This window comes from Manis javanica, chromosome 1 (genome assembly GCF_040802235.1).
Source record: "Manis javanica isolate MJ-LG chromosome 1, MJ_LKY, whole genome shotgun sequence".
Classification (NCBI taxonomy): domain Eukaryota; kingdom Metazoa; phylum Chordata; class Mammalia; order Pholidota; family Manidae; genus Manis; species Manis javanica.
Window position 1 is genome coordinate 117,338,229 of NC_133156.1, and position 26,755 is coordinate 117,364,983.

The 26,755-nt window shown below is 40.0% G+C and overlaps 1 protein-coding gene across 2 annotated transcripts in view; it reads left to right on the forward strand.

Moving 5' to 3' along the window:
- OXCT1 (3-oxoacid CoA-transferase 1) overlaps nt 1–26,755 on the forward strand; it is a 164,186-nt gene that overhangs the window by 7,095 nt on the left and 130,336 nt on the right. For both annotated transcript variants that reach the window (XM_037023579.2, XM_037023580.2), the window contains exons 2-5: nt 492–600; nt 1,675–1,765; nt 18,360–18,495; nt 21,589–21,738. In XM_037023579.2, coding sequence (XP_036879474.1) covers nt 492–600; nt 1,675–1,765; nt 18,360–18,495; nt 21,589–21,738 — 486 coding nt within the window. The remainder of the gene's footprint in view (nt 1–491; nt 601–1,674; nt 1,766–18,359; nt 18,496–21,588; nt 21,739–26,755) is intronic.

Consider the following 26,755-nt stretch of genomic DNA (forward strand, 5'->3'; position numbering starts at 1 on the left):
CTGGATCAAGCGCTCAGTTCTAATTCTGTAGTATTTGTAGTATTGGTTATGCTGTACATAACTTCCTCCAGAGAAGTAGTCGTATCTGAAAACTCACTAGATTGACATAAACAGCACAGTCCTTGGCACATGGTAGTTTTCCGTGAATATTTGTTGATTGATGGAAGGTTAGGTTGCTTTCAGAAATTGATGCTTGATGACACTTTTATTGTGAATATCTGTTCCTGGATATGGACCATTTTCACTCTTTCGGATGGCCACAAATGACAGAGATTTTCCTTACACAATAGAAAACATTGGTCATGATCACCAGGGAATTACTCTGATAATCTGTGGATCGACTATTTCCATCCCACTTTTAAGATGAACTACTTTTACCGCCACTCTTTCCAAGATCAGATAGTGAATTATCCTTGTATATATACAAAGTGAATAAATTGCTATATGTGCAAAATAATGATACCCATTTAAATTTTTTTTTCATGTTTTAGGAACGTGTTTGCCACTTTTCAACCAGCACGCATCGACATACCAAATTTTACACGGATGCAGTGGAAGCCGTAAAGGACATCACTGATGGTGCAACACTGCTGGTTGGTGGTGAGTAATAGTACTGTTTTCCTTGCATAATGTTAACACCCTTATGTTTTTTAGCAAAGCAGGGAAATCACAATGGCAAAGCTATGTAGATTAGAAATGCCAACTATTTTATTACTTAGTTATTGTTTCTTTTTATTTTTTGCATATTAGCTATGTTTTATTATTGTGTACACTTAGTGTTTCACTTTTTCTCTGTTTGTGTTTTTCTATTATTTTGAAAAACTGAAGCTTTAAATGGTGATATATTATTAGTAGCTTTGAAAAAAATCCCTAGATCCTTGGGAATTCTGTGTAACTTAAAATATTTGCATTGATTTCATCAGCCTTTACCTAGCCCCTCCTTTTGTTACTCCTCATTGTGAGACAAAGAGTACACAAGCACCTGTCTGGTGTTGAGGCCCCCAGGTTCTGTTGCTTCGTCTTGGTTGGAATGTCTTTAAGAACCATTGCCTCACGTTCATTAAACTTACTGCCCGATTCTTACAAATTTCTTTGCATTTCTAGGTCTTGGTCACAGATATCAGGGCTTATGTTTGGGTCTCCTCATTCATTCACTCACTCACTCACTCACTCACTCATACTCGTTCATTCATTCATTCATTCAACCTATCAGTCATTGAGTGAACATTTTAAACCCAATACCCTTTGAGGAATTGTGGAACATATAAAGAAGCAAAGACCACTAGTCAAGGCTCCCAATTCTGCAGTCTACTTAAGCATATAAAATAAACATGCTTGAAAAAGTAACTGTATAAGGGTTGAATTACATTGCAGAACAATAATAAATATGTAGTGAAGTACAAGTTAAATATTTTGTAGCTATATTAACTAGTTGTACTTGACTTTATTCTTATGATTTGAAGATTTGACAATGATGTCTGGTAGTATAAATGGTGCAAAACACTTAGATCCAGCAATATAACCATATATTGAGTTGCTGAGATATATCTGTGTATTTTGCTTAGTAGATTTAATAACATGCTTTCTATTTCCTTTCTTATGGAAAAGACTAGGATACACTTCCATAAAGCAACGTTACCTTTTTCAAAAAGTATTCATCTTTTTGGCTTATAGGTTTCGGGTTATGTGGAATTCCAGAGAATCTTATAGGAGCTTTACTAAAGACTGGAGTGAAAGGGCTAACTGTAGTGAGCAACAATGCAGGGTGAGTGTGCATTTTTAAAACAGTTGGCTTGAAAAAATTACAATTCTTTATAATATTTATAAAAAGTTTATGAAATGAAAACTGTCCCTATTTATGTGAGCAATATGCTTAAGCACCAAAAGATAGTGTTTAACAAGCTCAAGAGTGGAGGTTAGGTTACATTTATTCAAATATTTTTGGTACCATTCGTCATAAGTAAAGCAGACATTGCCTAACTGTATATCTTAATCTGATGTACTTTCGTTTTTCTAAATTTCAAGTATATTGTAAAAGCAAATATATATTTTCAAATTGAATCTTGCATTTTATAATTTAGAGATGTTCCCTTATGTTATATGTCATTATAGATTGTTATTTTTAAAGGAAGGTGGACATCACTTTGAAATCTGTTTCAAGTCCTTTCTTCTGGCTATGCCATTACTCTAGATGATAGCTTAGGAATACTATTAACCATTAATTATTGTTGTTATTAACCAGTAATAAAATGTTGTTGGTCTTGGGACAGGGAGGAGAATATGCAGCTAGCACTCAAGGCAGTAGGATCACCATCAAAATGGTCAACAGTAAGCCATAACATTTTAATAGTGAATGGCATGCACATTAAGATACATTTAGTTATAAAGGAAAAGCTGATTTTATACAAATTGGTAAATCATCAGTTCTCTCTCAACAATGAAAGACTTTAAAGATCTTAGAAAATATTAAAAATTAACTAAATTGGTGGTTTAGCTTATTATAAATGCAATTTAAAATAAATAGGTCAGATTGTTTAGGAAACAAAACAGTTTGTACCGCTGTGCTCACTTTTCCTTTGTCGAGTGTATTTATGCCATTGTTTTCATCTGGGAGATTTTCCCACCTCTTCTCTGCGAAGCCACATTTTTCCAGTTTTTCAGGATTCAACTCAAGTTACATGTCCTCAAAGAAACCTTATCCAATTATAGAACTTCTCCACCCTTCACTGATCTTGCCCCTTTCTGAGTTGTTCTGGAGACTTTCAGCCATTCTTTTTTTACTGAATTGTGCTTATTTTGTTGGGTATATAGTACAGGCCCATCCTATGCCTTGTAATGGTTCTGTATTCCCTCCTGTGCTTAGCTTGTGCGTCTGAGTCACCATGTGTTGGGGCTGAATGGGATTGTAGAGGTCATCTGTTCCAGTTCCCTCATTTAACAGAGGAAACTCGTCTGAATAGAGAAGTAACTTGTTCATGATCACTTGGTATGTCTTAAACATATCCCATGCATTTTTAGCTGACTTGGTTGGGTTTTCCAAATAATTTGGTGCTTACAAATGATGATGTAGCTTGACAATTTCTTGGTGCAAAGTAAATATTGGTAACGTACTTCATTGAACGCAAAGCACTTTGCACATCCTCATTAGCATATGATTCTCTTAATTAGAGGGGCTTAAATCCTAGAGGTCTCCAGGAACAAGGGCTTTGTTCTGGTTATTAGAGGCAGATAGGTGAGGAAAAATTAGCATTGCCTCATTGCAGAACCAATGACATAGTTTGAAATATTGGGTAAATGGAAGGAACTTGGAATTAGAAGTAATAACTATTTTCTCATTTAGAAAAAGCTGTATTTTTATAGAAATATTGGCCTGATTTGGAACTATTTGCAAAGTTCAGGTTTCCTGATTGTTTTTGTTTTGCTTGTTTGTTTTTAAAAGTTAGTAAGACCTGTTGTCATAACATACCACTTACCTTGGTATAGTATATTAACTGTTAGTCTTGATAAGATAAACCTTCCCTTGGGGTCACTCTGCTGAATTAGTATTTTGAGATGAATTGATTAGGAAATTAGGAAAAATTGAGAATGTGCCTCTCATTGACTTTTGGAAGACTTTAACATATGGATTACAAGTCTGTAAGAAACAAAAGTTTTAAAATAAACTGTGTATCAATCAGCTAAGTCACAGAGCCAAGGGAACGATAGGCCTACTATATGGTCATGTTCATTTCCTCATGGCCAGATTATTTTAGATAAAAATTCTTAAAAGTGGGGGATTTAGACAATTCCAAGGACACCCCACTTACATGCAGAAGACTAATAAATACTATCTGGTACTATTTATGTACCTGGCCTTATGATTACAATATTATTACTTGTATATAGTGCTATACTAGTCACATGTAGGAATTCTGTGAGGACCCAGGAAGCAGTTTCTCACTTTACATTAAATTCCTGTTTCTGCACCAGTGCTTTTACATCAGGAGATAAAAGCAGGTAGCCCCTTTGCTCTGCCCTCTTTCTTGTTTGTTAAGTCAGCTGCAGCTATAAAATGCTCACTGGAGATACCCACTCCACCTTTTGATTGGTTATAATCATTCCGCCAACATTTGGTTATTTTGGCTGGAAAGGGCTAACTTCTTCCTGGGATGTGCACTTGAATTTCTCTGCTCAGCTCATGGAAGATTTCACTTGGCTCATCTAATAAGGTCATAAATTCATCCTATATCCAAGTATAATGTTTTCTTTTCTTTTGATACTCTTGATATTATGAGAGTAAATATAAATTGTGCTTTAAGCATATCTAAAATGAGAGTAAACAATAGAAATACGGTTTGGTAAGTGGTTGCAACTTCATTTTTATTAGTTTTCTTTTGACAAGAATTGCCAATTAGATCTGAGAAAATGAAAACTCAGAAAATGAAATGATGAATTCAGAAAGTGAGGTATTTGCAAAACAATGTCTTTCATGAAATATTTTTTTGTTTTATATTGTATCTCTTTAATGAATTCTTGACTTTAGACTTTTTTCAACCACTAAAATGTTTAAAGTCTGAATTTCTTGTGTTGCAGGAAAAGGGTCAAATCTCTTACTTAGGTATGCTAGAAAAATATTGGCTGCTAAAGGCAAGCAAGATAATTTCTTGAAAGTCCATCGGAATTATCTTTAATATCAAAGAGCGACAAGATACTTTAATATCTATGTTTTTCTATTAGCAGTGGTATGTTCCTCATTTGCAAAAGATCAAGTATGTTTTCTCTATATTGTAAGGGTCTTTGCCTTTTTCACTTTTGAATCAGTGTCTGATCACAGTAAATAAGGGATATTCGTTTGCAGAATTTGTGTGTTAGAAAGTTTGTGGCTAGAAATACACTCTTATTATAAGTTATCTAACAGCATTCTTTGAGGCATAAACACTAACTTCATACCTGGTCAGGTGGTAGCCTGGGCTGAGCATCTTATGCTTGGCTTGGCTGCCATCCAGTTTACTAGTCCAGAAATAAAGCAAAGGGCAAATACACATGGTTCCAAAGCCAAGGTCAACAAATACAGAAAGTTCATCACCAAACAGAGTCAAGTTCAAATGTATTATGGGTTGAAAAGCCAAACAGAGATCAATGAAAGATAGATTAGAAAAATTCCAGGTCAGTGGACAGCCAAGTACATTGTGGTTTATGGTATGGATCTGGATGCTTGGAAGGAGTTTCAGATATTTGAAACTACAGAAAGCAAATGGACTATATGCACCTTCATGGATTATTTTATTGTTATGACTTATTTACACAGGTCTCCAGATAATATCAATGGCACTCTTGTATTGGGTAATTGAGGAGAGTTTACCAAAGGGACTTTTTTTTTTTTTTTTTTTTACTACTGGTTACTTTAATTAGTAAAGCTTTGTTACAGATTCTAGCTCTTTTCCTGGATCCCACAAAAGACATGGTAACCACAGAGTGACCATATGTCCTAAGACCAGTTTGCCTAAGGCATTCCTCCTGATTTACATTTGTTGTCCTGGCAGAATAATTAATAATAATATTCTGTTGCACTCTCAAAAGTGTCCAAATTATATAGTGACCTTACCTATCAGGGATCACTAAGAGGGTTCCCAGTAAATTCCAATATACAAGCTATAATTGGAGTTTAGCAGTAAATGAAAACTTTGTGACAAAAGACGACCACAAAGTACAAAGTTAAGACTACATTTTTAACTTCCTGCTATTTCTTATCTAAGGCAGTTTATCTCTATACAATTTTAAGTCCACTCTGCCCTCTACTGTCTTATGACAGTATCATGACATCATGAAGATTGCACTGTTGTGGCTTTATTGATTGAAGCTGATTGCATTAGTCTCTTTGATTACTTTTAGAGGGCTGGTCCTCAACCTTAGCTGCTGATACTAGCTTTTTATTTTTTATTTTTTAAACCACTTTAATTAATTAATTAATTGATTGATTGATTAATTTTTTTGAGAGGGCATCTCTCATATTTATTGATCAAATGGTTGTTAACAACAATAAAATTCTGTATAGGGGGGTCAATGCTCAATGTGCAATCATTAATCCATCTCAAGCCTAGTTCTCATCAGTCTCCAATCTTCTGAAGCATAATGAACAAGTTCTTACATAGTGAACGAATTCTTACATAGTGAGTAAGTTCTTACATGGTGAACAGTACAAGGGCATTCATCACAGAAACTTTCGGTTCTGATCACACATTATGAACTATAAACAATCAGGTCAAATATGAATATTCTTTTGATTTTTATACTTGGTTTATATGTGGATCCCACATTTCTCCCTTTATTATTATTATTATTTTTATTTTTAATAAACTGCTGAAGTGGTAGGTAGATGCAAGATAAAGGTAGAAAACATAGTTTAGTGTTGTAAGAGAGCAATTGTAGATGATCAGGTGTGTGCCTGTAGACTATGTGCTAATCCGAGCTAGACAAGGGCAATGAAACATCCGTGGATGCAGAAGCTTTCTCTCAGCACAGGGCGGGGTGAGGTTCTAAGCTTCACCACTGTTGTTACCCAATTTCTCACCTGATGGCCCCCCTGCGACTGTGCCTGTCTTAGGTTATTCCTCCCTTGAGGAATCTTACCCGTCTCTGGCTAACCAGTCATCTTCCGGGGCCATACAGGGAAATGTAAAGTTGGTAAGTGAGAGAGAAGCCATATTGTTTGAAAAGGTTAGCTTTTTACTTCTTTGCAGATTTATGCCCTGTGGCTTCTATGCCCAGCACTTGTCTCGAGGTATTGTTACCACCTGGAGAAATTATGTTTCTCGGTAAATTCGATATGAGGCACGAATTCTATTTAAGGGTTGTAATTAGGAAGGAAGAAGAAAAGCTATAGAGGTAGCGTATGGAAGAAAACATGGGAGGGTTGATTATTTCTTTGACATATCTTCTTGTAGAGTACCTTAAGTATGTATAGGTTTTAAACTACTACCTAACTTGCGCACACATATTAACATAATAGGAATATGGTGACATAAACAAAGCAAATCTACAATTACCAGCCATCTCCAGTGAAGCCAAGAAAACCAGTTAGGCACCCTAGGCATTTGTGAAAATTTGTGTATGATATGATGGATGTTGTCCAACTGTACTTGAACAGTCTGAGAGAAATCAGACAAATTAAAGCAACCCATTTCTGGGATCTGTTCACATCCCATATGTTCTTTTAACTGTAGATAGTCTATAGTCATAAGATTTTGGAGTGCTACAACTTGCACCCCTCCCAACTCCTGGTGAGTTCCAACAGTACAGATCTGGTCAAATTCGTTGTCTCACTGTATGCACTTGCCAGCCTAGACATCTCGCTCCTCATTCCAATGGCAAGTCCAGGAAACGGTGGGGTGGACGCAGCCACAACCTCAGCATCGCCTGGATCCCTGTAGAGGCTTTTAGATGATCATCCCCCGGCATGAGTCCTCCAGAGAGTGCTGATGCTGGAAGCTCCTCCTCATATCGTATCTTAGTTCATTTTCTGGGTAGCCAAGCTAGGCCTTGATCTTCTGCATAGAAACAAAGAGACCCTTTGCCCACACTTTGACATGCCCTCTATGCCACTGTGTAGAACTCATTGGAGGTCAGCACACAGGAACTGCTTTTATTTATTTATTTATTTATTTATTTATTTATTTATTTATTTATTTGTATTAAGAGAAAGGAATATTATCAGAAAAGAGTACCTCCATAGCTGATCATCTGACACCCTTTAAGTGATCAACATTAAGGATATTTAAAGCATGTGTTAATCTTTGATTTACCAATTGTTTTATCCTATCAAGGAGTAATCCCCCTTTTATTTATTTCTTTTTTTTTTTTTATCTTTAATCTACACTTACATGAAGAATACTATGTTTACTATGCTCTCCCCTATATTAGGTCCCCCCTAAAAACCACCTTACGGTCACTGTCCATCAGCATAGCAAAATGTAGAATCACTACTTGTTCTCTCTGTGTTGTAGAGACCTCTCTCCCCTTTCTCCCTCCCCCCCATGCATGCTAATCTTAATACCCCCCTTCTTCTTCCCCACCCTTGTACCCCCCTGCCCACCCATCCTCCCCAGTTCCTTTCCCTTTGGTACCTGTTAGTCCATTTTTGGGTTCTGTAATTCCGCTGCTGTTTTGTTCCTTCAGTTTTTCCTTTGTTTTTATACTCCTCAGATGAGTGAAATCATTTGGTATTTCTCTTTCTCCGCTTGGCTTATTTCACTGAGCATAATACTCTCCAGCTCCATCCATGTTGCTGCAAATGGTAGGATTTTTTCCTCTTCTTATGGCTGAGTAGTATTCCATTGTGTATATGTACCACATCTTCTTTATCCATTCATCTACCGATGGACATTTAGGTTGCTTCCAATTCTTGGCTATTGTAAATAGTGCTGCAATAAACATAGGGGTGCATCTGTCTTTCTCAAACTTGATTGCTGTGTTCTTAGGGTAAATTCCTAGGAGTGGAATTCCTGGGTCAAATGGTAGGTCTGTTTTGAGTATTTTGATGAACCTCCATACTGCTTTCCACAATGGTTGAACTAATTTACATTCCCACCAGCAGTGTAGGAGGGTTCCCCTTTCTCCACAGCCTCACCAACATTTGTTGTTCTTTGTCTTTTGGATGGCAGCTATCCTTACTGATGTGACGTGATACCTCATTGTAGTTTTAATTTGCATTTCTCTGATAATTAGCGATGTGGAGCATCTTTTCATGTGTCTGTTGGCCATCTATTTCTTTTTTAGAGAACTGTCTGTTCAGTTCCTCTGCCCATTTTTTAATTGGGTTATATTTTTTTGTTTGTTGAGGCGTGTGAGCTCTTTATATATTCTGGATGTCAAGCCTTTATCGGATCTGTCATTTTCAAATATATTCTCCCATACTGTAGGGTTCCTTTTTGTTCTATTGATGGTGTCTTTCGCTATACAGAAGCTTTTCAGCTTAATGTAGTCCCACTTGCTCATTTTTGCTGTTGTTTTCCTTGCCCAGGGAGATATGTTCAAGAAGAGGTCACTCATGTTTATGTCTAAGAGGTTTTTGCCTATGTTTTTTTCCACGAGTTTAATGGTTTCATGACTTACATTCAGGTCTTTGATCCATTTTGAGTTTACCTTTGTATATGGGGTTAGACAAAGGTCCAGTTTCATTCTCCTACATGTAGCTGTCCAGTTTTGCCAGCACCATCTGTTGAAGAGACTGTCATTTTGCCATTGTATGTCCATGGCTCCTTTATCAAATATTAATTGACCATATATGTTTGGGTTAATTTCTGGAGTCTCTAATCTGTTCCACTGGTCTGTGGCTCTGTTCTTGTGCCAGTACCAAATTGTCTTGATTACTATGGCTTTGTAGTAGAGCTTGAAGTTGTAGTAGAGCTTGAAGTTACCCCCCTACTTTATTCTTCTTTCTCAGGATTGCTTTGGCTATTCGGGGTCTTTGGTGTTTCCATATAAATTTTTGAATTATTTGTTCCAATTCATTGAAGAATGTTGCTGGTAGTTTGATAGGGATTGCATCAAATCTGTACATTGCTTTAGGCAGGATGGCCATTTTGACGATATTAATTCTTCCTAGCCATGAGCAGGGGATGAGTTTCCATTTGTTAGTGTCCCCTTTAATTTCTCTTAAGAGTGACTTGTAGTTTTCAGAGTATAAGTCTTTCACTTCTTTGGTTAGGTTTATTCCTAGGTATTTTATTCTTTTTGATGCAATTGTGAATGGAGTTGTTTTCCTGATTTCTCTTTCTATTGGTTCATTGTTAGTGTATAGGAAAGCTACAGATTTCTGTGTGTTAATTTTGTATCCTGCAACTTTGCTGTATTCCGATATCAGTTCTAGTAGTTTTGGAGTGGAGTCTTTAGGGTTTTTTTATGTACAGTATCATATCATCTGCAAATAGTGACAGTTTAACTTATTCTTCACCAATCTGGATTCCTTGTATTTCTTTGTTTTGTCTGATTGCCATGGCTAGGACCTCCAGTACTATGTTACATAACAGTTGGGAGAGTGGGCATCCCTGTCTTGTTCCCAATCTCAGAGGAAATGCTTTCAGCTTCTCACTGTTCAGTATAATGCTGGCTGAGGGTTTATCATATATGGCCTTTATTATGTTGAGGTACTTGCCCTCTATTCCCATTTTGCTGAGAGTTTTTATCATGAATGGATGTTGAATTTTGTCAAATGCTTGTTCAGCATCTATGGAGATGATCATGTGGTTTTTGTCTTTCTTTTTGTTGATGTGGTGGATGATGTTGATGGATTTTTGAATGCTGTACCATCCTTGCATCCCTGGGATGAATCCCACTTGGTCATGGTGTATGATCCTTTTGATATACTGTTGAATTCTGTTTGCTAATATTTTATTGAGTATTTTTGCATCTACATTCATCAGGGATATTGGTCTGTAATTTTCTTTTTTGGCGGGGTCTTTGCCTGGTTTTGGTATTAGGGTGATGTTGGCTTCATAGAATGAGTTTGGGAGTATTCCCTCCTCTTCTATTTTTTGGAACACTTTAAGGAGAATGGGTATTATGTCTTCTCTGTGTGTCTGATAAAATTCTGAGGTAAATCCGTCCGGCCCCGGGGTTTTGTTCTTGGGTAGTTTTTTGATTACCGTTTCAATTTCTTTGCTCGTAATTGGTTTGTTTAACTTTTGTGTTTCTTCCTTGTCAGTCTTGGGAGGTTGTATTTTTCTAGGAAGTTGTCCATTTCTTCTAGGTTTTCCAGCTTGTTGGCATATAGGTTTTCATAGTAGTCTTTAATAATTCTTTGTATTTCTGTGGGTTCTGTCATGATTTTTCCATTCTCATTTCTGATTATGTTGATTTGTGTTGATTCTCTTTTTCTCTTAATAAGTTTGGTTAGAGGCTTATCTATTTTGTTTATTTTCTCAAAGAACCAGCTCTTGGTTTCGTTGATTTTTGCTATTGTTTTATTCTTCTCAATTTTGTTTATTTCTTCTCTGATCTTTATTATGTCCCTCCTTCTGCTTACTTTAGGCCTCATTTGTTCTTCTTTTTCCATTTTTGATAGTTGTGATGTTAGACTATTCATTTGGGATTGTTCTTCCTTCTTCAGGTGTGCCTGGATCGCTATATACTTTCCTCTTAAGACTGCTTTCGCTGCATTCCACAGAAGTTGGGGCTTTGTGTTGTTGTTGTCATTTGTTTCCATATATTCCTTGATCTCTATTTTGATTTGTTCATTGATCCATTGATTATTTAGAAGCATGTTGTTAAGCCTCCATGTGTTTGTAAGCCTTTTTGTTTTCTTTGTAGAAGTTATTTCTAGTTTTATACCTTTGTGGTCTGAAAAATTGGTTGGTAGAATTTCAATATTTTGGAATTTACTGAGGCTCTTTTTGTGAGCTAGTATGTGGTCTATTCTGGAGAATGTTCCATGTGCACTTGAGAAGAATGTATATCCTGTTGCTTTTGGATGTAGAGTTCTATAGATGTCTGTTAGGTCCATCTGTTCTAGTGTGTTGTTCAATGCCTGTGTGTCCTTACTTATTTTCTGCCTGGTGGATCTATCCTTTGGGGTGAGTGGTGTGTTGAAGTCTCCTACAATGAATGCATTGCAGTCTATTTCCCCCTTTAGTTCTGTTAGTATTTGTTTCACATATGCTGGTACTCCTGTGTTGGGTGCATATATATTTAGAATGGTTATATCCTCTTGTTGGACTGAGCCCTTTATCATTATGTAGTGTCCTTCTTTATCTCTTGTTACTTTCTTTGTTCTGAAGTCTATTTTGTCTGATATTAGTACTGCAACCCCTGCTTTCTTCTCACTGTTGTTTGCCTGAAATATGTTTTTCCATCCTTTGACTTTTAGTCTGTGCTTGTCTTTGGGTTTGAGGTGAATTTCTTGTAAGCAGCATATAGATGGGTCTTGCTTTTTTTATCCATTCTATTACTCTGTGTCTTTTGATTGGTGCATTAAGTCCATTTACATTTAGGGTGACTATTGAGAGATATGTACTTATTGCCATTGCAGGCTTTAGATTCGTGGTTACCAAAGGTTCAAGGTTAGCTTCTTTAGTATCTTACTGCCTAACTTAGCTAACTTATTGAGCTGTTATATATACTGTCTGGAGTTTCTTTTCTTCTCTCCCTTCTTATTCCTCCTCCTCCATTCTTCATATGTTGTATGTTTTGTTCTGTGCTCTTTTTAGGAGTGCTCCCATCTAGAGCAGTCCCTGTAAGATGCCCTGTAGAGGTGGTTTGTGGAAGCAAATTCCCTCAGCTTTTGCATGTCTGGGAATTGTTTAATCCCGCCATCATATTTAAATGATAGTCGTGCTGGATACAGTATCCTTGGTTCAAGGCCCTTCTGTTTCATTGCATTAAATATATCATGCCATTCTCTTCTGGCCTGGAAGGTTTCTGTTGAGAATTCTGATGATAGCCTGATGGGTTTTCCTTTATAGGTGACCTTTTTCTCTCTAGCTGTCTTTAAAACTCTTTCCTTGTCCTTGATCTTTGCCATTTTAATTATTATGTGTCTTGGTGTTGTCCTCCTTGGGTCCTTTCTGGTGGGAGTTCTGTGTATTTCCGTGTCTGTTTGATTATTTCATCTCCCAGTTTGGGGAAGTTTTCAGCAATTATTCTTCAAAAACAATTTCTATCCCTTTCTCTTTCTTCTTCTTCTGGTACCCCTGTAATACAGATATTGTTCCTTTTGGATTGGTCACACAGTTCTCTTAATATTGTTTCATTCCTGGAGATCCTTTTATCTCTCTGTATGTCAGCTTCTATGTGTTCCTGTTCTCTGGTTTCTATTCCATCAAAGCCCTCTTGCATCTTATCCATTCTGCTTATAAATCCTTCCAGGGATTGTTTCACTTCTGTGATCCCTTCCTGACATCTGTGATCTCCCTCCGGACTTCATCCCATTGCTCTTGCATTTTTCTCTGCATCTCATCCCATTGCTCTTGCATTTTTCTCTGCATCTCTGTCAGCATGTTCATGATTTTTATTTTGAATTCTTTTTCAGGAGGACTGGTTAGGTCTGTCTCCTTCTCAGGTGTTGTCTCTGTGATCTTTGTCTGCCTGTAGTTTTGCCTTTTCATGGTGATAGAGATAGTTTGCAGAGCTGGTATGAGTGACAGCTGGAAGAGCTTTCCTTCTTGTTGATTTGTGGCCTTCCTCTCCTGGGAGAATAGCGAACTCTAGTGGCTTGGTCGCTGTGCGCAGACAGGGCTTCTGCTACCTGCCCGGTTGCTATGGAGTTTATCTCCGCTATTGCCCTGCGTGTGGCCTGGCTGGGGCTGCTCCTCCAAAATGGTGGAGCTCTGTTGGAGGGGGAGCGGCTGGGAGGCTATTTATCTCCGTAGTGGGCCTCTGTGCTCCCTGTTGCCCAGGGGGTTAGAGTGCCCAGAGAACCCCAGATTCCCTGCCTCTGGGCTAAGTGTCCTGTTGTGCCCCTTTAAGACTTCCAAAAAGCACTCTCCAAACCGAACCAACAACAGCAAAAACGAAAGAGGAAAAAAAAAAAAGGAAAAAATGCGCGATTTTCTTTGTCCTCAGGTGCTGGTCTCAAGCACCCGCTCACCAGTCTTGCTGCCCTGTTTCCCTAGTATTGGGGTCCCTGTCCCTTTACGGCTTCCAAAAAGCACTCACCAAAAAAAAAGGGAGAAACGTGCGATATTGTTTGTCCTCAGGTACCCATCTCAGGCACCTGCTCACCGGTCTTGCTGCCCTGTTTCCCTAGTATTGGGGTCTCTGTCCCTTTAAGGCTTCCAAAAAGCACTCGCTGAAAAAAAAGGGAAAAACGCGCGATTTTCTTTGGCAAAGGGACTTTTTTTCAAAAAAGGAATGATCATGGCTGAGAGAGAGGAACCCTGGAGTTGATAACAGAGGAGAACTCCAGCCCTGGGCCTGATGCGGTGAGGGAGGGAGCTGTTACCAGGACCTGGAGGGAAGCTTCATGGAGAGGGCTTGCCACAGCTTGCTGGGGAGAGAGCCAGGGGAAGACTAATCCTGACAGCAGGGTTCTCCTGCCCGCTGACCCTCCGGACTGTGCCCCCTGTTGGCTGAACCCAAACAAAAGTGCCTGAATCCAGTCAAGCTAGAGGACCAGGGAGCCCCATGATTCAGTCTGCACAGGTCAACCATGCCAGGCACAGGGTCGGCTGCACGTTGGAGAGTGGATCCCAAGGGGCAAATAGAAAATATCCAGCATAAGGACTTCCTGAATTTCATTAGAGAGGAGCCAGTGAGGTGGGTGAAAGTGAAATTGAACCACAAACTCATTTGACAAATATTCAGCAAATGTTTATGTAGTGCTCTTTGTGCTGCGCATGCTTCCAGGTGCTTGCATAAAACCGTGAACAAAGCAGACCACATTCCCTGCCTTTGTGGACTGTACAATCCAGTTGGGGGAGGCAGACAATGGGTAGTACATGTAATAAATAAGTAAATGTTCCAATATGTTCGAAGGTTATAGTCCAAGAAAAAGAGCTGGAAAGGGGGTTTGGGAGTGTGAATGTGGTGGGACAGATAAAATGGTGTGATAGGAGTGGTTTTCACAGAGATGACCACTGACCAGAGACTTGAAGGCATGAGGGGGTGAGCCATGCAGATTATCTGGGGGAAGAGTTTCGAAGACAGGAAAAGGCCAGTGCAGAGGCCCCCTGGCAGGATGCCCAGTTTGTGAGGGATAGTAAGTGTGTAAGGACAGCCAGCAGAAGTCTTGCAGGCTGCTCTGGAGATCTTGCCAAGTTCTGAGCCAGAAGAGTGACATGATCTGACATTATTATGTACTTATATTTTTGGCTGTCATTTTGTGAATTGATTGTAGAGGGCAGGAGTAGAAACAAGGAAGGTTACTGCCGTGTCCAGGCAGGAGAGAGCACAGGTCACAGAGGAGGGAGTGAAAAATGCTCAGACTCTGGAGAGATTTTGAAGGCAGAGTAAGCATTTCCCTATAGAGTTCATGTGAAGTGTGTGTGAGAGAAATCAAAGGTTACACCATAAAGTTTTGTACTGAAGATCTGTAAAAAAGGGGTTGCCATCAGGTGAGATGGGGAAGGCTGCAGTTGGACCTGAATTTAGGGGAATAAAATTGTTAATCTGAAAAACTGAGGGCCTAGCTGGGTAGTAATGAGGAGTAGGTGAAAAATAACAGAAGGTATGAGCTATTGTGGGTAGGGAAGAACTAATTTTCTAAGGTGAGACTCTCTAGTGATTTGGAGCCCTCTAGTGGATAAGTGTATTATTACTCCAGGGAATTCTCCCCGTTATCTTAGAAAGGTCGATCTCGAAGATAACTTCTTATTTGGGCTTTAGTTTCCTTTTGACACAAGTGAGAATAAATCACGTGGCTATTTCTTTTCCATGCATGGTGGGTGGGAAGTGTTACCAGATTCAGTATTGGAAGGCTAGAACTGTAAAACAAGTTTGGTAGAAGGTTGACAGTACCTGTTACCTGGCCTACTTTGAGGTATTCATTTGGTGTATCAGGCCTGCCTGGTGGAGGTTAGGGGCTTGGAAATGATGCATCTGAGAATTAGGAAGGAGTTGAATGAGAATGACGACTGGTGGGTGTGAAGACTATGAGGATGGAGAGTGGAGTGAAGGAGGGAGAACAGGAGATGGTTAAGAGAAATGTCAGTGGCTTGTCACAGGAGGTACCCCACTTACCACTTTTCCTGTTCAAACAAGTGGATGTGACTAGGAATCATTAGACTGATTTCTCCCTGACCAGTTCTCCTGCTGTATTCCATTGCCAAAGCCAGAATTCTGGAGTGGGTCAGCATCTGTGTAGGATGGGCAAGTCATAGGACTTATTTCTTTCAAATATTCCCTGATTTGTCCCTTTCCTATTCCCATTGCTACTGCCTTCATTCAGACCCTCCTTGTTGCTTGTTCAGCCTATTTCAAGCCTCTTAACTGATTTTCTGCCTTTCATCTCTGAACCTTTCCAATTAATTGTATACCCTGTTATTTTCTGCTTAAAATTATTCACAGGGTCTCCCATATCCTTTGGGATGACACACAAATTTCTTGGTGTGGTTTATGGTATGTGGTGGCCTGCCTGCTGCCTCTCCTGTCTCGCTTGTGCTTCTAGTCCATGTTTCAGGCATGCTCAGCATGTAGCCCATCCCACCATTTGATACCTTTGCAAAGCTTCCCGTCCACTCTTCCTCTCTTCATGTCCACACCTCTGTTTTACTCTCTCATATTCACTTTCACACTTCTGCTCTACTCTCAAAGGCTTTTTTTCTTACACTAGGCTCAAGTGTCAGTTTCTGCCAGCCTTTTTCCACCCTTGTCTCCTCTCTACCTGTTGGGTTCTCTATCTGCAGTATTCTCATTGCCCTTCTGGCAGACTTCTCTTAGCACATCTCTCCCTCTGTTGCAGCTATCCCTCCTGTAATCTCAGAGCTGGCCATGCCAGAGACCTGGCATACCTGCCTCAGGGCAGAGTAAGAACTCAGTAAGGGGCTTTTGGAAGAAAGAATGGTGTAGATGACACAAGTTCTGTTGTGGAGGAGCCAGCAGAGCATTAAAAGAATTTGGTGGGAGAGATCATAAATGAAGACTTCTGTTTCTAGGAGGTACTCTGGCCTTTATCGCTACCTTTCCATCTTTTAAAAAACTTCATTGAAGCGTCACAAAGAGTGACAAAGAAAAGGGAACAGATCATAGGTGTACAGTTTGATGGATTTTTACAGGCTGCACACCTGTGTAACCAATCTCCAGATGAGGAAACAGGCCATGACCAGGACCCCAAAAAGCCCCACCTCCTGCTCCTTCCAGGCATTCTCTCTCACTACCAAGCTTAATCATTGTCCTCCTTTCTGTTCTTACCCTTAGTTTTGTCTGACTTTGAACTTCATGTGAAAGGAATACAGTGTATCCCCCTCTCTGTATTTTGCTCAGCAATTGTCTGGAGAGTCATCCATTGTTGCTAGCGGTTATAAATCATTCATTCTCATTGCTGTGTGTTGTTCCACTTTGTAGATACACCACATTCTTGGATCTGTTCTGTTGAGGGGTATTTGGGAGGCGCCACTTGTTGGCCATAATGAATAGTGCTACTAGTGTGAATGTCCTTGTATGTGTCTTTTGGTGAACGTTAAGTGTGCACTCCTGTCGGGTATGGACTGAGAAGTGGAGTTCCTGGCATAGCATATGAGTATGTTCAGCACTAATTGGTACTGCTGATGGTTTTTCACAAGTGGTTGTGTCAGTTTACATTTCTCACAGCATGTATGAGAGTTCTGGATATCCCACAGCCCTCCAAGCATTGATATTTCCTTCTTTTTTGTTTTTCCATCTTTCATGTTTGTGGTGGTGTCTCATTATGGTTTTCACCATATTCTTTTTAAAAATAGTTTTATGGCTTAGGTTCAAGTATTCTTTGTTATCTTACAAATATTTTCTTTACCTAGTTGGTCAAAGTGTTTTTTGAAGTGCCTGAGTGGAAGAGGGATAAGATGACTAAAAATGGAAAAGTATTCATTTAATTACTAAACTCTCTTGTGGCATTGACTTTGCTTGAAATTCCAGGTGCATTTTGTTTTGAAAAAGAACAAAAACTAGAAATAGACGAACTTTTAGGGACCATCACCTAATGAAAAAAATCAGTGCTACCTGCACCACTTTTAAGAATAAATTGATTGTCAACTTTAATAAAGATATTAAACCATAGTACATATAATCTAACAGATATGGCATTGTTTCAGCTACTTGTAATCTTTTCACTGGTTTGTGATTAATTTCCTGATTTTTTTGTTGTTGTTAAAAATGTTTAGGTGATCAACTCCTCTTAAGCAAAATATCTATGATATAAGGAAGTATTCATAGTTATTTATTATAAATTAGGTCCATATTTCAAGAGGAGGCTGTTCTTTCTCTTACAGGAGAACGCCTCTGCCCCCTCTGTAGGACAGAAAGAGTTTCTCCATCCCAGCCCCGCTTTGGGGTCAGTGCAGGCCAGGACAGTGGCATTGCCATTGCGTCTGCGTGTGCCTCCAAAGCATAGGTCAGGGACCAGTCCATCTCTTTGCTTGTCTTCTAGCCTAGGAATCACTTTGGAGCAATAGAGAAAGGTTTGGAGCAGAACTGTAGGACTGATGGGGTTTGAATATTAATTGTGTCACTTACTACCCAAGCTCTTAGAAAAAATCACTTAAGCATTCTGAGCTCTCTTTTCCTCAACTAAAATAAGTGAACAGCCACTTTGCAAGGCTTTTTTGAGTCATGGGGTACTGAGAGAGAATGTGGTTTAAGTGACCAGCAGAGAGGATTCCTTTAAATTAATATTTCGTGCTTTTGACTATAAGTGAAAGTAGTGTTCTGTTAGATGCTCCTCTGATTGTGAGCTGCTTATGTTTTCCTTGTAGGGTTGACAACTTTGGCCTGGGTCTTCTACTTCAGTCCAAGCAGGTAAAGCGCATGGTCTCTTCGTATGTGGGAGAAAATGCAGAATTTGAACGACAGTACTTATGCGGAGAATTAGAAGTAGAGCTGACGCCTCAGGTAAAAGAGTGTCTCTTCTTTCCTTCCATGATACTAATGTATTTTAGAATTACAATACTAACTTACATAAAATTTAACAACTTTCTCCTCCTAGGAATTTCTCTGTGTGAGAGAGGTAAGGCAGAGAGAGGGTGCTCTTTTGCCAATTAAGTTTTGTTTGTAGGTTACACCTGTCGATCGCTAGGGGATTAATCTTTTCTGTCACTGTGCACTGAAGAAGAAGGCATTTCTAGTAAAAAGATCCAGGCGACAGGATACATTTTTAAGTTGAGCACTATAATACGTATTTGCTGGAAGCATCAAAAGAACTTGCTGCATGTTTGAGGGTCAGCCTAGAAGTCAGTTCCTACTAATCATAAAACCAGAAATTTATGAGGAATCTGGTCTTGCTGAGAAGGTGAAGCCCGTGGAGGGTAAGAATAGCTACGAGGAAGGAGACTCGTAAGATCACTGAAAGGTTCTTCACCAGGAAGGTGAAACCCGTGGAGGGTAAGACAAGCTACCTCACAGAGTCAGGGCTGGGATCAGCGCCCAGGCCTCCCGGGAGCTGACACCGTTGTAATGTAAGCAGTCACTGCGGATCGTCTAGCAGGTTGCCACTCATTTTATCCACCACCTCTAGACCGATTGAAGAGTTTGTCATAGAAGAGACTTTTGAAGCCATTTGAGTAAAATGGTCTTCAGGATGTATGCCCTGGTTTTCCATTTTGACACGTTCTGTCTTCATTTCTGAAACTGAGCCCACAACTCTATTTTATTTTTGAAATAATTTGGAAATATTATTACCACTGACTTTGCCAAATTGGTAATAATGTACTTTAGCAGAATTGTAAAAACATTCAATAATGAAATCACAGTATATGCTTGTCCAGAGAGAGCGTGCACGGGAGAACTGTTCTGCCTGCCTGGGGCCTCACGGTGGCGCTGACGCCGTGCCGGATCCCTCTCTGGTGTGGGCACCTGGGCTTATCATAGCAGCGCCCTGTGCTTGGTGGTTTTCTGATTTCAAGTTTTTTGTCATAACAAAAGGTATACTGCCTTAGTCTGCTTGTGTTGGTGTAACAGAATCCCGTAGACTGTGGCACTTAGACAGCAGACATTTATTTCTCACCTGCCTGGTGGCTGGGAAGTACAAGGTCAGGGTAGAGGCTGATTTAGTTCTTGGAGAGGAGGAATAAGAGAGAGAGAGAGAAGGAAGCCAGGGAGGGGAGCAGAGAGAGACTGTGTGAGCGAGTGAGCGCGAGGGATGCTCTGGGGTCTCTCACAAGGACACCAGTCCTGTCGGGTCAGGGCCTTCCTTCGTGGCCTCATAACCCTGATGACTTTTGCAAAATCTCCATCTCTAAATAGTCTCGTTGAGGGGTAGGACTCCAACACATGAATTTTGGGGAGATAGAATTCAGTCCGTAGCATATACGTTTCCTCTTCACATTATAGTTAGAGATACTTTATCCTTTGCTTGTGGAGCTATTGAAAATTAATTTTACAGTTACCTTTTTAATCTTTACATTATCCCTTATTTTGTCAGAGGGCATATACGTGGGAGAGGGACTTCCTTAATATTTTATATTCTTTCTTAAAGCTGAAAGAAGTCAAGTGTCTTCCTCCCCAACTTGGTGGCACATAAACATGGGTTCTGATAACTTGTTTTGCAGCCGGGAGGCAGGGAAGATGTATTGATGAAACAGAGGGATTAGGGCTTCCTTGGGGGCTGGGTGTGGGGGCCCTGGGGGTACCTGCAGGAAGCCTTAGGTAGAAACAGTCTGCTTTCAGGCCCTTGCTCAGTTGCACAGAGAAAAGGAATAAAGTAGTCAGGGAGGTGGACATAGCAAAATATTATGAAGTAAGGGGTGTTATTCTGGTTGTTCTGATTATTTAATTTTTGTGAATCTTATTAACTTAAAATACCACAGCACAAAGTGGAGTCATCTCTGTCCACTAGCTAGTGTGGAGAACCGATTATCCAGAAGGTTTTCAGAGATCCTACGAGTCTCCTTCCTCAGATTGTCTCCTCTACTTGAATGGTTCAGCATCTGAAATGCCAACGAGTAGGCCCTTCTTGAAGTCCTACTAGTTCAAGGCCCCAGTTAAAGTAGAAAGTAGTTTTCAGGGTGGGACAATACTAACACTATGTACCTGTCATTTATACCTAAACCAGTTCTCTTACTGTTGCTTAGCCAGGTAGTTACCTAGTGTGAACATGAGAGAGCCAGACTGTAACGGTTGGTTTCAGTGGTAGGGAGGGTATCAGGGAGTGTTTAGGGACAGAGTTACTCTCCTGTGGAAAACTGGGTGGGTGGAAAGGTGTTTGCGGGAGGGAGAGAGCTAAGGAAAGTAGGTTTAAATCGGAGTAGGATTTCAATCAGGAAGATGATAAAACCAAGATACAAAGAAACTTGACATACAGTTGTGTTTCTACTCTGAAAGGAAATACGAAGTACTCTTGGCTTTTAAAATCAATTTACCTGTATATTATTGTATTCTTTGCCTAACTTTGGATTTTTCCTTAGATAATGGAGTAGATGAAATACTCATGGAAATGGTTTAGAATAAATTCTAAATAAATTTGAACATTTTACATTATTATTATATAATAATGACAATGTTATTAACGATAAGATTCAGGCCATTTCTACATATAGCACACAACACAAAATTTAATTATGTTTTTAAGTATATATATATACACTTTTCTATATATCACTTTTCTATATCAATTTTCTAATCTGAAGTACATAATTTTTTTTTTTACTTCAGATTAGAAAATTGATTCAAAAATATTTCAAACAGACTGATGTGTATAATATGATGTTAAAGAAACCAGCGGAAGACATGGAAGCAGAAAGCATGATTATACAAATAAGCAGTTACATTTGAATATGGATTAAGAATGGAGAGGTTGTTGTCTAGAGGGGCAGTAATTGTTGTAAATTAATCTTCCAGCATATGTGTTAGTGAAACACACCAATATGCAATGCTAGGTTTAGAATGATCCACCTCCGGAGAGGGGAACCATGTCTAGAAATGTTTTTGTTCCACATACAGAAGTGTGCTTAGTGGGCTTTTCATGGGGTGCTGGTTGTTTACTTGTAGGGCACGCTTGCAGAGAGGATCCGTGCAGGTGGGGCTGGAGTTCCTGCATTTTACACCAGCACAGGCTATGGGACCTTGGTGCAGGAAGGAGGAGCTCCGATCAAATACAACAAAGACGGGAGCATTGCCATCGCCAGTAAGCCCAGAGAGGTAAGGGTGCCCTCATCCGGGTAATGCTGGGTTTCCCTTTCGGCAGAGGTTCTGGGCAGACCCGCTGGGTGAGTGGGTATTAAATCACCTTTGAGTGAGGATGAGCGCTGCCATTCATTTCTAGAAACAAGCTAGGTAAAGTTTCTGGGTAAAACCGAGTACCTGCTAGTAATTAACATCACACAGAAACCAGAATAAATAAATGAGAAGAAAATACACTGGAATCCATATAAGAAGTGCAGGTCAACATTAGTTTTATGGTAGGCTTTTAACACATTTAGGAGCATTTGTAGTTGCAGATTATGCTAATGTGGAAAGTAGCATAGATATATGATGCATATGGTATTTAACTCCTCATGCCCAGGCCTCTTCTGGATGTGACTGGGGTGGTGGGGGAAAGACAAGGAAATCACAAGTTTGTCTACAATGTTGAAAAGCAGGGACAGCTGTAATTATGTAATGAAATAAAGTCCCTACTATCTTTTTTAGCCTTCATTTTATATATTGGGCACATTTGAGTTTTAGACTGAATATCTTGTTTTATTTAAAGTGCTGGATAGGATGGAGTACCTTTCTACTAGGTAACTTCAATCACATATTAGAAGAGAATAAATATAGGTGTAGATACTGCTAGATACAGGTGTTTGAGATAATCAGATTTGAGCTAGTTTTTAAAATTACACAGGTCAGTGTTTTTAGTATCTTTCCCTTCTCTCTGCCCACATGGCTCAAGAGAGTTAATGGGTTGCAGAATTGCTGAGCTTAGCTCTAGGGAAATAAGAACTTAGTAAATCAGGGGTTTTTAGAGTCCTTCCTGCTTTTAGGGGTGTTAGCTCTGCACCTCCGTGTTTTTGAGGGACAACGAAAGGTCACTGGATGTGTCCCCTGCTGTCACTGTTTGTCTCCAGCAGTGTCCTCCATCTGGAGCTTTGCCTTTCTGCTTAGAGTGACCTATATTAACTCAAAGTGCTTATTAACATTTTTTATATCTGCTTCTTTATGCTTAATCAGGTTTAAAATGTTTTTGACAAAGTAAAAGACAGGAGCTTAATTCTTAAAATGGGTGTCAACAATATGGATAAAGATGACCAGAAAAATTGGGTCAGTACCTTGAAAGCTTGCCACAAGTTATGCATTAATGGGAAAATCTAGGATGGATTGGAATCTCTCCTGAATACAAAGGTTCATTTCTGCCTGGAGTCAGGTCCATGAATCTAGTAGTTTTGCATTTTGTTTGACTCCCCTAGGAATATGACAGGTTCTTGAAATGGTCATGCTAAGCTCTTTATTTCTTCCCTTGTTTACGGTAGAAAGGGGAACAGAATGAATTCTTTAGTTTGGTGATATTTATTGGGGTCCTTTGCCAGGACACTCTGCCAGGCACTGGTCTCAGTATGGTGGGAAAATAGATGATCAAGACCACGTCCCCTGCTGCTGGACGGACTGACAAGGAATGAATAAACAAACAAACATACTGCCACTAGTGAAAGTGCCATGAAGAAAAATCAAGTAGGGCCTGGGAAGAGAGAGTGATTGGTGGCCAGGGAGGTGGTAGACCAGACTGGGGTGGGAGCCTTGTTGTATGAATTTGGACTTTACTGGGTGTGGTGAGGAGAACAGACAGTTCTGGGTGGTGACAGGACAGTGATGTGCTGCTCTGAGTTACAGTTTGGAAAGATCACTGGTGGTTGGGTGGGGAGGTTTTTGGTGGGGGTGCAAGAACAGAAGCATCGAGAGAGATTAAGAGGCGAATGTGTTAATCCAGGCGGAAGTGGAAGGGTTTAGGTGGTAAAGGTGGAATTTGTGAGGGAAAGTTGGATTCGGGATATACGTTGAGAACAGAGCCCCAGGATTCACCGACACATTGGCTGTGGGCTGTAGGAAGAGACGCGACTGCAGGATGGGCGCAGCGCCGGCCCCCGGAGAGCTCCGTGAGGACCGGGTGCCCCCGAGGTGCCCAGGGGCTGCAAGAGGTGCGCGGGGGGCAGCACCTCGGGGAGGGCTTGGAGCCGCCGCAGGCCCTTTGGAGGTGTTAAACGGGCTTCCCGGAGGGATCTGAAGGAAGCGCATCCCCTGAATTGTGAGGGAGCCCGGACCGCCCGGACAGGCCCAGCTTGGCGAGTCGTTGAGCCTTAGGAAGCGGAGGACAGCCCGCAGGGGCTGCTCTGGTGGTCGCCGCCGCCCTGCCGCTGGCTGGCTCTTCCCAGGGAGCAGAAGGGCGCTGTGTCGCAGGGAGGCAGCGCCTTCTCACCGCGGCGTTTGTCTCCAGACACAGCAGTTCTGCACTGTTTGTGCCCTGCCTAGCGTTAGGGGGACGGGGGCTTCCTCACCATTCTTGGACCCGCGGAGCAGGGACGCGCCCAGCAGCTTGTCCTGAAAGGGCGCCTTCAAGCAGCTTGGCTTCGCGAGGCTGATTTGGGAGCTCGGCCTGTGGGACTAGACGGGCGCCGAGGGCAGGAGCGCAGATGGAGACCCTGTCTGTGTTTGAAGGTGGGGAAGATCCAGGTGAGCCTGGTCATTTGAAAGGCAATGGGTGTTTTATAAAGGCGGGAGTGATCCACTGTGTCAGAGTGTGAAGAGACTGGGTAGTGGACTGTGAACCGGCCATTGGATTTGGAAACGGGGGTCGTTGACGACCTTCAAGAGTGATTTTTCTGGGGCGGTGAAAATTTACTTGATTACAGTGGATTCAAGAAAGGACTGAAAAGACTTCGGATGAAACTGAAATGAAATGCACAGCCTTTCAAGTGACTATAATAGCGAGTTTGAGGAAACCAATTCCTTTCCTGTTTAAAAAAATTTTAAGAGCTTCTCAGCAACTCCTGGTGTGTAGTACACCCGTCAGGAAATTACACAATTGGAGTGGAAAAAAAAACTTTTTATTTTTAACTTTGCCCTGGGTTAGTAGATGATTAATTAGATCTGTCTGTAGTTTTCTAGATTTGTACGTAAAATACTTAACTATCATCACTGGTGTTACAGTAATGACTTTGAAGTACTTAAGACCTAAAAGTGTATATTGCTGTGTAGCTTATAAATATCTTTCATATAATTTGTCTAAGTTCATAGTAAGATCCTCATTCATCAGTGATTCCCTAAATTCATTAATATTTTCTATCAGAAAAGTGGGATGATGCGTTTAAGGAAGCTGATCTTTAAGACATGATTTCTGTCTTAAACCACCGTTAAAGAAAAGTAAACAGAGTTAAACTTTCTACTGAAGCGTTCTATAAAATGCATGCAGTTGTCCACTAGGTGGTGGAGTAGGAATAAGAATGGAGTTTGGCCACCACCTGGCTGCCATCCGTTTGGTGACGGAGCTGGGCATTGATGATGACCCTCTTGTTTCAATTTCCACAGCTAAATCTCCAAGAAGAAAAAAGGAACCAAATGCAATGGCATATTTTTACTTTATGCTGCTTCTCCCCTCCCTGCCATTTGCAGTAGAATTAGAAGGCAATAAACTTAGAAAATCAGTAGTATTCTGTTAGACCAGAGGTTACAAAAGAAAAGGTGTATTAGAATAAAATATAACATTGGTAGTGGCATCAGAAACTGAAGGTACCTATGAGTAATCCCCGAAAATATATACAAAGCTTTTTCTGGAGAAATTATCAAACTATTGTAGGAGGTAAAAGATTTTTAAAATGTAGGCATATATTATGCTTGCAGGTAGGAAGATAGGGCATGTTAGTTCTCTCCAAATTAATCTACAAATTCTAGGAATCCCAATAAAATCTCAGTAGATTATCATAGATTAATTAGAGATGAATGGCTTTTAGTAAGTATTTTATATGCAAAAGTAATACATTGCCTATTTCATGTTACTTACATAGTTTTTTTCTGGGGTGGAGGGAAAGGACTGTTTTTATTTATTATTATTAAAACTTTTTTCATTGAAGTACATATAGTAAAATTCACAGATCTTAGTGCTCAGCTCAGTGCATTTTGAAATGTGTATATACTCATTGAACCATCCCTTCCAGGTCCAGATACCAAACATTGTCACTAATTTTTTCCCTCCCTTCTCCTTTTTTATCCAACCCCCTTCTCTGTGGCACCACCAGTCTGTTCTTTGTGTCTATGAGTCTATTTCTGTTTTGTTTGTCCATTGTTTTGTTTTTCAGTATTGCATGTAAATGAAATCATATGGTATTTCTTTCTCTGTCTGACTTATTTCACCTAGCATAATACTCTGTAGCCCCATCCATTTCGCAAATGGCAAGGTTTCATTCTTTTTTATGGCTGAATAATATTCCATTGGATATATGTACCACATCTTTACCCGTTCATCTATCATTGGAGATTAGGTTGCTTCCATATTTTGGCTATTGTAAATAATTCTGCAATAAATATGGGAGTACATATACCTTTTGGATTAGTGATTTTGTTTTCAGGTAAATTCCCAGAAGTGGAATTGCTGGGTCATATGGTATTCTTATTTTTAGTTTTTTGAGAAACCTCAATACTATCTGCCTCCCATAGTGGCTGCACCAATTCACAGTCCCACCAGCAATGATGAGGGTTCCTTTTTTCCACATCCTCCCAAAACTTGTTATTTCTTATCTTTTGGATAGTAGCCATTCTGACTGGTGTGAAGTGACATCGTATTGTGGTTTTGATTTGCATTTCCCAGATGATTACTAATGTGGAGCAGCTTTTCATGTGTCTGTTGGTTATGTTTCCATGGGAAAAAATGTCTATTCAGAAGACTCTTTCAAGTTCAATATATAAGCTATACACACAAATAATAAAATGAATGCTAACACACATAGTCTGTGCCTTACATATAGAACTTACTCACATTTGTCTCTTGCCACAGAGCTTTTGCACATGCTGTTCCTTCAGTCTTCCCCCCATCCCAAACCTTTGACTAAATCCCACTTGCTCATTCTTGATGTCTCAGTTTAGATTCTTCTCCTTCTGAGAAACCTTTTCTGACCAGGCTTGTATCCCATTATCTGCCTCTGTCAAGCAGATACCACAACCACAAGACCTGTGTAAAAATTGACAATGC